Raw genomic sequence first — 13,555 nt, forward strand, 5'->3', positions numbered from 1 at the left:
AACCGCCCCTCACCCTGGTGGCCTCCGTGTATTTGAAGGACTCCCAGGGCTGTGGGAAGAAAAGCTGGTGTGCTGGCTCTGCTTAAGGGCCCAACTCCTGGGGCAAAGCTCAAGGTTTCCGGCCCCTTCTTGCCCGTCAGCAGGAAGGGCTGGCAGCCTCGGAGGCGCAGTCTGGCGTCGCGAGCTGGCTTCTGTCCTGGTACCCTGTCGGTGGGTCAAGAGGAGAAGTGGCTTTTCTCTGCAAGTGGTGGGAATTCTGGGGCCTTGGCCGCAGCCCTCCTCTCTTGGGCTTGGAGCGGCTCCCCGTAGGCGCCTGGCCCTGCAGGTGGCCATTCCAATGCCAAGGATGGTCTGAAGGACGGTCTGCGTTTCTTCCCCCTCCTCGGAGAGCAAGCGAGGGATGCCCTGCCGTGTGGGGCAGGGCAGCTTTGTTGGGAGTTCCTTCTGGGGGAGGGGTGAGGACCAAGTCCCCAAGAACCACGGGAAGAAGCACTCACAGTCACCTCGCTAAAGAATATTCATTTATTTATAATTATTGCTAAGTAAACTTCTCTCTTAAACGGGAACATAAAAACACAGTAGGGCTTTGCACAAGTGGAATTTCTAAACGGTTGGTTCGTGTACACGTCAAAATAAGTTAGAATGGAATTCGTCCAGGAGTTTCCAAGTCACCCAAGAGGCCGCACGCCTCTCTTGAGAGGTTGGGGAGGGGTGAGGACAGGAGCCTTGCCGAGACCACCCCCCAGCTCAAATTGTTTAAGTTGTGCTGTTTCCTTCTCTTAGCTTTGCCTGGGTCCAAGGCACAGGGCAGGGGGCGTTCAAGTATTGAACCTCGCAGAGGGCCGAGCTGATGGCAGGGCTGGGGGAGGAAAAGAGAGCCCCGCCCTGGGGGCCAGACCGTCTCCCTTGGGTTTCCAAGACCAAGGCCACTGCGCTGGCAGGAAAGAGGAGGAGGAGGAGGTACAGGGTTCTTTTTGGTACCAGGGGAGAAAGACATTGTGGGAAGAGGTAGTTTGCAGGGGGTGATGCTTCTGCTCAGCAGGAGAAAATGTCTTCTACAGTGACGGGGGTCACTGCCACCTGAGGGTCATCATGGCGGGCACCTGGGGGGCTGGGGGGGGGCCTCGGGGTTCTGGAGGGGAAAAGGCTCCTTGGAGCCCCCAGTCCTCTCGTTTGTTGCCCCTTAGCATGAGCTTAAGCAGAGAAGGAAGGGGCACCTGGCTGCCTGATCCCGAGGCCACCTTGTCCTCCCCTCAGTCCTGATCACAGCCACCCTGAAGCCTGGCTTGGTCCTTCACTAAGGGTATAGCTTTGGGGGTAGTCAGCTGCATTTCAAACTGATCCCCCACCCCCACCCCACCCTGGCTGTTCCCCCTCCTTTCCTGGTTTCTGGGCCGAAGTTGGTGGCTTCACCTCCTTCGTGCCTTTGGGGACAGCCCTGCCTGCCCCTCTCCACTGAGGCCTCAGGAGGCGAGTGGGCAGGAGTCCGGGTGCCCTAGCATTCCTGAATGTACGATTTCATGCCCTGGGCCTGTCTTCGGTTCCCAGGGCAGGAGCTGGCGCGGGGACAGAGGCGATGAGAGTAGGCAAGCCAGGGAGGGAGCTGTCGGCTGAGCAGAATCGAGCAGCCTTGGCCGCTGAGGTGGGTGGTGCAGAGCGAGTCACTGGCTGGAGAGGCCGGGCAGGGGCGGAGGGCCTGCCCAGCTCTGCGTCCTGCCTCTCGCCAGGGCCCGAGGCTCCCTGCCAGCCCCCCTCCGCGCCGGAGTCCTGCCTGGAGGGCCACCGGAGCTTGGGGAGGCGTGAAGCGCTCACGGCACACAAGGGAGCTTCCATTTGGAAAAAGAAAATGATCTCCAGCAGAAAAAATAGGTGACAGAGTTGGAAAGGAAAAAAAATAATAAATTACCTTCAAAATACCCCTTTTGCTCAAAATTTTTTTTTTCTCTATGGTCTTTTCTTTTTAACTATGTTGTTCTTTCTGGGAACCTGTTGAGTCTTGGCTGTCCCCATCCTCAAAATGGATACTTGTTGATAATAAAATACTCCAGCCCCCCCCCCCCCCCAGGTGGTCCTTGGCCTCCTCTGGGGACAGCCCCTCTCGGTCCCCGTGATCCCTTCGCTGTGCCCTGCCCCTCACTCGAGGGGGCCCCCATCTGTCTCAGTGTGTGCCCAGCGAAAGGCACATGCCAGCTTTGTTCACATCGGGGGACCCTGGCGCGGGGACCAGTTCAGCACAGAACCGGATGCCATTTGTTGAAATCCACTTTAGGGACACCCACTTTTAAATGGCTGGAGGGGGGCCTTCTGGGGGTTGGCTGGAGCGGGCATTCGCCGGGGGCTGGGCTACACCCTGCTTTCCTAAGGCCAGGACCGGGGCGGCATGCATGCCTGGCTGGAGGAGAGCGCGGGAGGCACCAGGAGGTAGAAGGCAGAGGGCCCCGCCTGGCTGTTTACGGACAAGGTGGGGAAGGGGGGCTCTGGGGCCTGGGCTTTTGGCGGCCCAGGGGCTGGTGAGGGATCAGGGGGGGCAGTGCTGACCAGCACAGGAGCTCAAACATCCCTAGAGGCAGGAGTTGGTCCAGAGGAGAAACGAGGCAAGACTCACGTTCTCTCTTCCTCCGGTGCCGGGACCCCAGGAGGAGCCGACAGGAAGCGCATCAAACCCCTCCCCACTGGCTGCCCCCGCTCGGCTGGGCCCCCGGAGAGACCCACGGACCCGTGCCCCTGTGACCTATCCCCCAACGGCCCCGATCAGCATTCCTCCCACCCTCCCACAGCAGCAGGCCAAGGAGACCCAGAGCTGGGCCTCCTGTGCTCCTTCCTCCCCCAGATGCCTGGGGCCTGGTGGGCCTGGTTCACAGCTGAGGCCAGTAGTACAGTCTCCATTTGGTCTACGGGTCCCGAGGTGGTGCAAACGACTCCGTGGGAGGGGAGGGCTCGGGACAGCGGGGCAGTAGCTTTCTCAGCCGCGGGAGGTGCGCCCGCGGCACGTGGGTCTCCCCCCGCGTCCCAAGCCCTCCTCGCCCTGTGGGCGCCCGGCTTGTGCTATAGCACGTTGTAGTAGGCCATCTCCTTCATGGCCTGCTCGGTGAGGACGCTGGCCTCGGTGCTGCTGTGCACGCCAGCGTACGTATAGGCGTTCTCGAAGTCTTCCGTCTCCTGCTGGCTGTCAAGCTCCGAGGGGTCCGTGCCCGTCAGCTCCATCATGGGGTCTGCAAGAGAGGCGCGCGTGAGGCCCAGATGCCGCCTCGTGGGAAGAGCCAGGCCCTTCTACACGGAGGCAGAGGACCTTCCTACGGGATTTCCTAGTCCTTGCTTCCAGAGGATTCTCAGCTGCCTCCCTTCCTGCACGGAGAGGCCCCCAGGCTCCCTGTGGCTTCTCACCTGGGTCACCAGACCTGAGCCCTAAAGTTGTGTGGGTGGGTGCAGGGCTGGCCTTGAACTTTTCTTTGTCATGCCTCTCTTGCCCCTCCTAGGGGTCCTCTGCAGGATCTCTTGGCCACATGCAAGCCTGCTGCTCTCTGTCATGTTTCTGCAACACCACTCGCTTAGCACGAACTGCATGCGTGGTACTTCTCACGAATACTCCCAGCAACCCCGTGTAGGAGGTCAAAAGGAAGTTCAGAGAGGTTAATCAACTTGCCAAAGGGCACCCAGCAAAAGCACTGTTGTTTTAATTTTGTCTGTTTATTTTTGAGTGAGCGAGAGAGACAGAGTGCGAGCGGGGGAGGGGCAGAGACAGAGGGAGACGCAGAATCCGAAGCAGGTTCCAGACTCCAAGCTGTCGGCACAGAGCCCGACGCGGGGCTCGAACTCACAAACCGTGAGATCATGACCTGAGCCGGAGTCAGACGCTTAACCGACTGAGCCATCCAGGTGCCCCGAAAGCACTGTTGTTTTGATCCACTGTTCTGCTCTGCCTCAAATGGCAGGAGGGAGGGGCGCCTGGGTACCCCAGGTACAACAATCAAAAATGTCTCCAGACTCAGCCAAACGTCGGCAGACTCACCCCCAGTGGAGAACCAATGGTGTGAGGGTAACCTCACCCCTTACCGACGAGCGGTTCAGGAATGAATTCAGGCCAGTGAATCACGAGGAAAGGCCTGTGTGTGAGATCTCTGAAGTCACCCAATTCTCACTGGTTTCCTAGAGCAAAAGGGAAGAGGCTCTGACTCTCCCCACTGGTTGTGCACAAGGAAGCACACTGCCCTGACGACTGTTGGCAGCCATCTTGTGACCATGAGGAAAATCACAGCTAATGCCTCAAACAGACGGAGGGAGCCTCCCCGCCCCGTGTCATTATTATGGGGCCGAATCAGCCAGCTCTGAAGAAGGCCAGCCTGAGTGTGCGTGTGTGTACGTGCACCCAGAGCATCTGACACACTGTGGGTCTTCCTGACTGTCAAGCCTGAGCTTCTCAGATCAAGGTTATATGCGAGAGGCAGGCTGGCTTGGGTCCCAGCCATTCCAGGGTCAATCACCTTACTCCCTGGTGCAGCCAGCAAGAAAGCCGTCCTGCACATTCCTGGTGATTGACCTCACGGGACAGAGTCTGTGCCTTCACCACCTCCTGGGGTCAAGGTGTGCAGAGACCTGTTTCCAACGGGAAGAGTTCTTCTCCGCTCCCTCTCGGTAGGTTAGATGCATGGCAGGTCTGCGGGGGGCAGGGGCTCTCAAACTCTACCGCACAGAGAATTATCTCAAGTGCTTTAAAGTGCTGGCACACCTGGGTGGCTCAGTCGATTGGGCGTCTGACTTTGGCTCAGGTCATGATCTCACAGTGGGTCAGTTCGAGCCCCGCATCGGGCTCTGTGCGGACATCTCGGAGCCCGGAGCCTCCTTCAGATTCTGTGTCTCCCTCTGTCTCTCTGCCTCTCCCCTGCTGGTGCTCTCTCTCTCTCTCTCATAAATAAATAAACATTAAAAAAAAAAACCAGCCTATAAAGTGCCTTAAAGTGCCGATCCTAGGCCGTATGCCCGATCAATTACATCTGAATCTCTGGGGTTGCGACTCCGGCATCAGCATTTAAAAAATTCCCCGGGTGCTTCCAACGTGCAGCCAAGTTTGCGTGCCAGTCCTTTTGGAGTCTAGATCGAAGGTTCTCAAGGGGAGGTCCCTGATCAGCAGCCTCGGTATCCCCTGAGAACTTGCTGGAAATGCAAATTCTGCAGCATGACCCAGACGTACAGATGCAGACATGCTGGGGGTGGAGCCCAGCCAGGTGTTTTAACAAGCTTCCAAGCGTTTCCAGTGAATACTAATGTCTGAAACCACCACCCTAGCTCCTTGCTTCTGAAACCCCACCGTGCAAACAAACCGCCCTGAGATCTTTTTGGAAATGCAGGTTCTGACTCAGCAGACCTGGGGTAGGGCTGAGTCTGCGGTTCTAGCGAGATCCCAGGTGATGCCCGCCCGTATGTTGGTTCTCGTGCCACACTTTGCGTAGGAAGGGGCTACAGAGGGCACCGGCCTGCAGCCAACAGGGTTTCATCCTTGCCCCCAAGAACAGAAAACTGAGGACGCCTGTTTCTGCCAGAAAACCCAGGCCACTCCCTGGTTAGCTGCTGCAAAACCGAATCGGGATTATTGCAGGCACCCCCCAGCATCTGACGGACTGCTCGTGAGTTAAGTCGGGGCAAGTCAACTCACCCCTTCTTGTCCAGGCATGTTCCCGGCTACCTTGTCTCAGAAGGTGCACCAGAGAGTCAGAAAGCTCCTGACTGTATAAGGAACCTCCCTGAAGCGCCATCATCTCTTGCTTCCGGTAGAAGTGCCTCCTCCCCTCAGTAAGGCCCGAGAGACTAATGTTTTCCACTACTGACAAGTGTTGAGGGGAGAGGCTATCACTAACCTTACGGATGTGACAACAAAGAGCCTATGAAACCTCCACCCAGCGCAGGGGTGAGGCCCCTTACCTGAGTACGTGGGCTACGTTCTCTTTGGCAAGCACTACAGGAGTGTGATGGATCGCATTACACTCTTTGCCTTGGCTGCTGGGATGCTCAGAGCTCCCCAGATAGGTCCACTGACCCTCCCGTGGTACATCTGGAGTTGTGACCTCACCTGGCTTCCCTCATCTTTCCAGCGGCTATTTTCCCTTTTGTTAATTTCTTCCCCCTCCATTTATTTTAAATGTCATCTTCTAGTTGTCAACATAAAAGTGTCTGTCACCTCCTGTGTGTTGTGATCTTGCATGAGTTACCTAACTGCTCTGTCCTCCAGTCCCTGCATCTCAAACATGGGGATAATAACAGAGCCAACCTCACCGTGAGGACCATGTGAGTTAATAAAGGCCTGGCACGCAGTTAGCACTCGATCAATATCACTTATTATTTTTGGGGTGCCTGGGTGACTCAGTCGGTTAAGCGTCCGACTTCGGCTCAGGTCACGATCTCACGGTTCGTGGGTTCGAGCCCCGCGTCGGGCTCTGTGCTGACAGCTAGCTCAGAGCCTGGAGGCTGTCTTTGGATTCTGTGTCTCCCTCTCTCTCTCTCTGTCCCTCCCGTGCTTTCTCTTTCTCGCTCTCAAAAATAAATTAAACATAAAAAAAAAAAAAGGTTATTTATTTGTATTTATTATTGTTTATGTGGGCCCACTTAAGTCCTCTGAAGAATACATAAATATCCCATCATTATCACCGTGACGACCTTCCAGGGTGCCTCCTCCCTAGACCTGAGCGCATCCCAGTGAGGTCTCTGGCCTGGCCGGCCTCCCCACGCCCCTAACCGGCCAGGAGGCTCCTGAGTGTGCCGTGACAGCGCTGCTCCCGCTCCGTCCGCTGCGCGTGGCCCACCCACCTTGGCTGTCCAGGCCGATGTCCATGACACCATGCTTGACCTTCATGTGCCGGCTCAGGTTGCCCTTGAGGTTAAACTTGCTGGAGCAGTAGGGGCACTTGAAGGGCTTGCTGCCCGCGTGCAGGTGCATGTGGCCCAGCAGGTTGTACATGCGGTTGAAGGACTTCCCACACACCTGGAACACACCGACTCCTGAGCCCTCGGGGAGCCCGCCATCCCCGAACCCCCTGCCCGCTCCCGCCTCCCGGGCGCAGCCGGAGTCCCCATCGCTATGCACGGCACTCACTCTGTCCTTTTCCCCTGTGACCCCAGGGGCCTGTGAGACAGAGTGGAAGCCGCTCCTTGCTGGTCACTGTACCACCCTCCCTCAGCTGGGGTTACCAGAAGCCCAGGGCCCGGCTCTCCGACCACACAGAGTCCCACGCCTGGGCTCTTTCCCTGGGGCTGTGCGGGGACCTTCACCCTCTCCCCAGCTTTGAAAAAAATACAACCGCAGCAGCTTGTAGGCTCTGAACCCTGGCATTTTCACCCCAAGCTGGGCTCCCCTGCTCGTGCTGGCCAGGCCAGCTCTGAGTGGGTCTCAGCTGCGGCCGTCGTGCTGACTCTGGGCCGCCCGTGGGGACATCCCGCCTTGGGGCCCCGACAGCCTGGTACCTTGCATTTGAATGGCTTCACAGGCGAGTGTACAATCATGTGCGTCTTGAGGGTCTGCTTCTGCACGAAGGTCTTGAAGCAGATGTGGCACTGGTAGGGCCGGACGCTGGTATGGATCAGCATGTGTCGCTTCATGTTTGCCTGCAGGGTGAACTCCCGGCCGCACACCTCGCACTTGAACTCCTTCACGCCCTGGCGGGGGGTGGGGAGGAAGGGGTGATGGTCAGGGCCACACGACGGGCACAGCCTCTGGAAGTGTGTGTGTGTGTGTGTGTGTGTGTGTGTGTGTGTGTGTGTGTGTGTTTGTGTGTGTGTACCATAGTGTCTGAGTGAAATGACTTCCTGGGGTGTTCTGAACAGGGACCATGTGTTTAAAGTGGGGGAATGTTGGGGCAGGACCACTTACTCCAGGAAGTCCTCCAGTCATAGGCAGAGACTGGCTGGGCCTCATGGTTCCTGCCCACACACCCGCTGTTTCCCGCTCACCTTGGCAGGTGTACCTGTAGGTTTGCACCAGCACACCAAGGCGAATGTGTTCATTCATTCATTCGTTCATTTCATTCATTCATTCATTCATTCATCCAGCAACTATTCCCTGGGCACCTGCTACAAGCCAGCATCACACACGCCAGGCGCCAGGGACCTGTGGCCAAGAAGGCAGCCGTAGCCTGGTGGACTGTCCTCAGGTCAAGAGCCTGTGTATGCGTCTTCCCCCTCAGTCCCATCCTTCAGTGGTCTTTCTGGTTCACGGACCCCTTTGAGAATATGATTAAAAGCATGGACGCTCCAGGAAAAATGACACTCGAATCTGAGTACAAGAGTTCCCAAACCTCTGGAGCCCATCCACTTGACCCCATGAGAGTTCTGGAAGCTTCCCTGGTGATAAGAACCACCTGAAGTTCTCGTTACCCATACAGCCTCTCAGGAGATTCCTCCCTGGAGATCCCGATCCAGTGGGCCCAGGAATTTTTAGTCTCGGCAGGTCCCCCAAGTGACTCCCATCACTGAAGGAGTTTGGGACGCTCGGCCCCAGGAGACAAAAATTCCAGGGGAAAACCCTCTGGTTTGACTGTCAACATGGTCTTTCGCGGTCTGCAGGTGACCCCCAGTGCGGGACAGGGTGCTGTGGGCACAGGGGGTCTGATGTATTGTCCGAGGAAGAAAGGACAAAAGTTGGGGGCTCATCTCTTTGCTGAGTCAGTAACTTAGAAGATCCCCAGTAGGACAGACACATGTCTGTGGTCACAGCTGCTGTCCCAAGTGCTTATTTGGGACAAAGTTTCGTATCATAATGTAACGGTGCCTGTGTCTCTTTCTTTTAGCAGACGGGGACACGTCATATCGCGGGTATGCTTGCTGGACACGCTGAAGAGGTGTCTGACCACCAGGGGGCCCTGCCCCGGGCCGCCTCCCGCCCAAGGGCATGTGGCACCCGTTGTGCAAACTCACGCCCATAACAGAGCTATGTGCGATTTTCTTAGCCTTTGATTCTTGTTTTCAGTTTTGCTTCACAGTATTATTTCTCTTTGGACGCTCTGCAGACTCGTGGGGGTTTTCGGTAGAGGAGAAAGACGGTACGAACGGGGCACGAGTGCGTATCCCTCTCACCCTCACCCCTGCTCTGCTTTTAAGGCTGAGCTCAGACTCAGCTTCAGAGTCCTTCTTAACACACTTCCGCAGCTCTACCAGCTGACTGGGGGGGAACAGCTGCCATAAAACCTACAAATCATCTCTGCGCCGGTAGAAAACGGTCCCGGGGCAGGGAAGGCCTGACAGGCCCTCACTCCCGCACTCACTGCCGTGTGCACAGGAGAGGCGAGGACACAGGCTGGCCCTGGGGTGTCCCTAAGGCTGCCACGAGGGAAGGTGGGAGCTGTGCGCACACTCAGCGTCAAAGCGTGAAGCTGGTCGGATCTGGGGTAGAAACGATGGGGCAGCCTGAGCGCCAGAGAGGGGCTGGGGGACCCGAGAGGCCTCGTTCCGTCTGCCTGGACAGAAGGACCTCTGGGAGGGGGGGCAGTGGCTGAAGGGACGGGAAGGGCGGCAGGGGACAATGGGTCAAAGTTACGTCTAAGGGACATAGTGGAGCAGGACGGTGTGTTCCATCTCCTAGCCCCACAAACCGCTCTGCCTCGTTTGGCCACACTGGACTTCTCCGTAACAAGTATTTCCCCTTGCATCTGCTCTCTTTCCAAACGAAATGTATTTTGGGGCACCTGGGTGGCTCCGTCGGTTAAGCGTCTGACTCTTGGTTTCAGCTCAGGTTATGATCTCACGGTTTCACGGGTTTGCGTCCCGCTCAGGGGGGCCACGTAGGGCGGCTCAAAGCCACACTCTGGGGGCCAAGCCTCCGGCTCAGGAAGCATGATGCTAGGTTCTGGGGCCAGGTCTGGGAAGGGGTGGGGGTGGTCTCAGCTCGGGCTGAGAGTGGAGCCTGCTTGGGATTCTGTGTCACTTGCTCTCTGCCCCTCCCCCACTCACGCTGTCTCTGTTGCTCTCAAAATAAATAAACTAAGAAAGAAAGAAAGAAAGAAAGAAAGAAAGAAAGAAAGAAAGAAAGAAAGAAAGAAAGAAAGAAAGAGATAATTAAACTTTTCCTAAAGGGAAGGCACAGGTTTTGATACACTTTTGTAATTACAAGGAGAAAGGAAACCCTCTGTATTTCTGTCATGTCCGTTGCCTTGGGGCCTCCTGGCCTCGACCCTCCAGTCTAAAATAGGAAGGAAGGGCAGGCTGCTTCAGTGATTCTCCAACTGTGTTCCCCGGGGCCTGCAGGGGTTCCTCAAATATTGCATTCAAAAATTTTTATTTTATTTATTTTTTAAAAACGTTTATTTATCTTAATTTTTTTAACGTTTATTTATTTTTGAGAGAGGGAGCAGGTGAGAGTGGGGGAGGGGCGGAGAGAGGGAGGCAGAGGCTCTGAAGCAGGCTCCAGGCTGTGGGCACAGAGTACCCCCGGGGGGGGTTTTCCACAAACCCGGGGATCATGACCTGAGCTAAAATCAAGAGGTGGATGCTTAACCGACTAAGCCACTCAGGCGCTCCCAAAAATGTTTATTTTTGAGAGCGAGAGCGAGAGAGCGAGAGAGCGAGAGAGCGAGAGAGCAAGAGAGCGAGAGAGCGCGCGAGCATTAGCAGGGGAGGGGCAGAGAGAGAGGGACAGAGGATCTGAAGCGGGCTCCACGCTGACAGAGAGCCCAATTCTGGGCTCCAACCCGTGAACCATGAGACCATGTCGCGAGCCAAAGCTGGCTGCTCAGCGGACTGAGCCACCCCAGGTGCCCCTCACTCAAAACTTTACAAAGTAAGTTTTGCTATTAAAAAACCCCCTAATTTCAATTGTATTTTTTCTAATACTCATCCAAATAAACACGTAACTACAAACATAAGAAAAGTTCATCTGCGTTCCATCTATATTAGCGCCTAGATGATCTCAAGCACTATTTTGTAAGCACCGGGTGGAAGACCTACAGGAGGGACCTCAGATCTGGGGCAGGGCCCTTGGGAGGGGCCCTGGGGGGGTGAGGCGACCTGGGAAGGAGAGGGGAAGGGCCCTCCGAAGGAGGGGATGGGTCCTGGAGGGTAAGGGGGAGGCGCCCTGGGGGTGAGAGGGGCGGGGCCCTGGGAGGGTGGAGGAGGGACCCTAGGGGGAAAGGGGGGAGGCGCCCTGGGGGAGAGGGCGGGGCCCTGGGAGGGTGGGGGAGGGGTCGTGGAGGGTAAGGGGGAGGCGCCCTGCGGGGGAGAGGGGCGGGGCCCGGGGGGGTGGGGGAGGGGCCCTAGGGGAAAGGGGGGAGGCGCCCTGGGGAGAGGGCGGGGCCCTGGGAGGGTGGGGGAGGAGTCGTGGAGGGTAAGGGGGGAGGCGCCCTGCGGGGGAGAGGGGCGGGGCCCTGGGAGGGTGGGGGAGGGGCCCTATGGGGTAAGGGAGGAGGCGCCCTGCGGGGGAGAGGGGCGGGGCCCTGGGAGGGTGGGGGAGGGGCCCTAGGGGGTAAGGGGGAGGTGCCCTGGGGTAGAGGGGCGGGGCCCCGGGCGGCGAAGGGGCGGGGTCCCGGGGGGGAGGCGCCAGCCGGGCCGGCCCTACCTTGTGGGTGAGGGAATGCTGCTTGAGGTGGTGGATCTGGCTGAACTCCATGCCGCACTCCGTGCACACGAAGGGCCGCACGTTCTGGTGCTTGAGCATGTGGTTCTGCAGCTGGCTGCGGTAGTGGAAGGACTTGTCGCACTCGAGGCACTGGTAGAGGGTGGGGCCCTGGTGGGAGGCCAGGTGGCGCTTGAGCTGGGTCAGGGTGGAGAAGTCCAGGCCGCACTCGACGCAGACGTGGCAGCGGCCGCTCTCGTGCTTCACTTCGTGGGCCTTGAGCTCGCTGGGGTAGGCGAAGCCGCGGCCGCAGAAGTGGCAGCTGTACGGCTTGACCTCGGAGTGCAGCAGCATGTGGCGCTTGAGGTGGCTGGTCTGCGTGAAGGCCTTCTGGCACACCTGGCACTTGTGGGGCCGGGTGCCCTGGTGCGTCAGCAGGTGCGTCTGCAGGTGGCTGGGCTGCTTGAAGAGCTTGCTGCAGTGCGGGCACGAGTGCGGCTTGATGCCGTTGTGACCCAGGATGTGCGTCACCAGGTTGTACTTGGACGTGTAGGACTTCTCGCACATGCGGCACTGCCAGCGCTTCTGGCGGTCACCCGCCTCCACCAGGTAGGAGTCGTCGATCTGCACGTTGATGTCCAGCCGGTCCAGCTGGGCCTTCTTGTGGCGCTCCACCGTCGAGCCCGCCGAGTCGGCCTCGAACTCGCCCGCCTCCTGCCACACGAAGCCCTGCTCCGGCTTCACGGGCTCCGGGGATTCCATGGTGGGGGCCTCGGGGTCGCTCAGGGGGGCCAGGTGGGGCGGCTCGAAGCCACACTCCACGGGCAGGGCCTCCGGCCCCGGCAGCGCCATGCCGGCTTCGGAGAAGCCGTCCCGGGCCGGGTCTGGGAAGTGGGGGTCGTAGGGGGCCGCGTCCAGCTCCGGCCTCGGGGCTCGGGGCAGGTGCCGCAGCGTCCGGGGCTTGCGGCTGAAGGCGCTGAGGTCGATCATCTTGACGGCGCTGCTCTGCACCAGGGGCTCGCAGCCGCCACTGGCCGCCTCGGCAGGGGCCTCCCCTGGGCCTGCATCCTTGTCGTCACCAGGCACAGACACCTCGTAGACCTCCTGCTCCTCCTCCTCCTCCACCTTCTCGAACTTGACCTTGGGCACCAGCCGCACAGGCGGCCGGGTCTTCCGCCGGGTGTGCTTCTCGAAGGCCGCCTCCACCTCCAGCACCTCCTCTTCCGCCGGCTCCTCCAGGGCCCGCCCGTTGCAGGCCAGCTGGTAGATGTCAGGGCCCGGGGGCCCGGGCTCCCCAATGGCCGCCCCGGACAGCTCAGGCCCCAGGTCCGGGTAGAAGGCTTCGGCGCTTATGGTGGCTCCAAAGAGCTCATTTTCCGAGACCAGGCCCAGCACGGCGGCCTGAGCCAAGGACAGCACCACCACGGCATCCGTCTGTGTCCCTGAGTCCATGAAGCCCTCCATCCCGTGGCGGCTGGCTAGGAGGGCATCGCTGCGGGAAGAGAAGGGAACGTTAATGCCACACGCACAACACCCAGACACGCATTCGGCGAGCGCTTGGCCGATCCGGGGTGTGTCTGTCCCTGACGTCTTCCTCCTCCTGCCCTGGGAACAGGACACACTTGTAATTACCGGGAGCAATGACACCCTCCGCATATCTGACCATCTTCTCCATCTCCCTGTGGGATCCTGGGTAAGCCCTGCCCCCTTGTTGGCCTCGGTCTTCCCACCTGCCACAGGAGGGTCGAATTGCCTCGGCGCTTCTTAAAGTAGGTTCCCCACAATGTCTTTCCAAGAGCAGCTCAAAAATTGGATTCAAAATCGCAGAAAGTAAAGTTCTATTTTAAAGTTTATTTATCTTGGGAGAGAGCAAGAGAAGGGGAGGGGCAGAGAGAAGAGAGAGAGAATCCCAAGCAGGCTCCGTGCAGTCAGCATAGGGCCGCCCCCCCCCCCCCCAGGGCCTGGATCCCACCTACGGTGAGATCATGACCTGAGGGTTATCAAGATTCTGACGCTTAACTGAGC

At 58.5% G+C, this 13,555-nt stretch overlaps 1 protein-coding gene across 8 annotated transcripts in view; it reads right to left on the bottom strand.

The window, feature by feature from the left end:
• Nucleotides 1-504: 504 nt before the first annotated feature.
• Nucleotides 505-13,555, bottom strand: part of ZNF710 (zinc finger protein 710) — a 71,327-nt gene continuing 58,276 nt past the window's right edge. For 7 of the 8 annotated variants that reach the window (XM_006932256.5, XM_019831873.3, XM_023254910.2 and 4 more), the window contains exons 2-5: nt 11,534-13,022; nt 7,453-7,644; nt 6,799-6,973; nt 505-3,212 (exon numbers count right to left, since the gene is read on the bottom strand). In XM_006932256.5, coding sequence (XP_006932318.1) covers nt 3,046-3,212; nt 6,799-6,973; nt 7,453-7,644; nt 11,534-12,994 — 1,995 coding nt within the window. In that variant the 5' untranslated portion in view covers nt 12,995-13,022 and the 3' untranslated portion in view covers nt 505-3,045. Of the gene's footprint in view, nt 3,213-6,798; nt 6,974-7,452; nt 7,645-11,533; nt 13,420-13,555 lie in introns of those variants that run through there. The other variant, XM_019831872.3, reaches the window with a different exon arrangement.

The sequence above is a fragment of the Felis catus genome, chromosome B3, assembly GCF_018350175.1.
Source record: "Felis catus isolate Fca126 chromosome B3, F.catus_Fca126_mat1.0, whole genome shotgun sequence".
In the NCBI taxonomy this organism is placed as follows: domain Eukaryota; kingdom Metazoa; phylum Chordata; class Mammalia; order Carnivora; family Felidae; genus Felis; species Felis catus.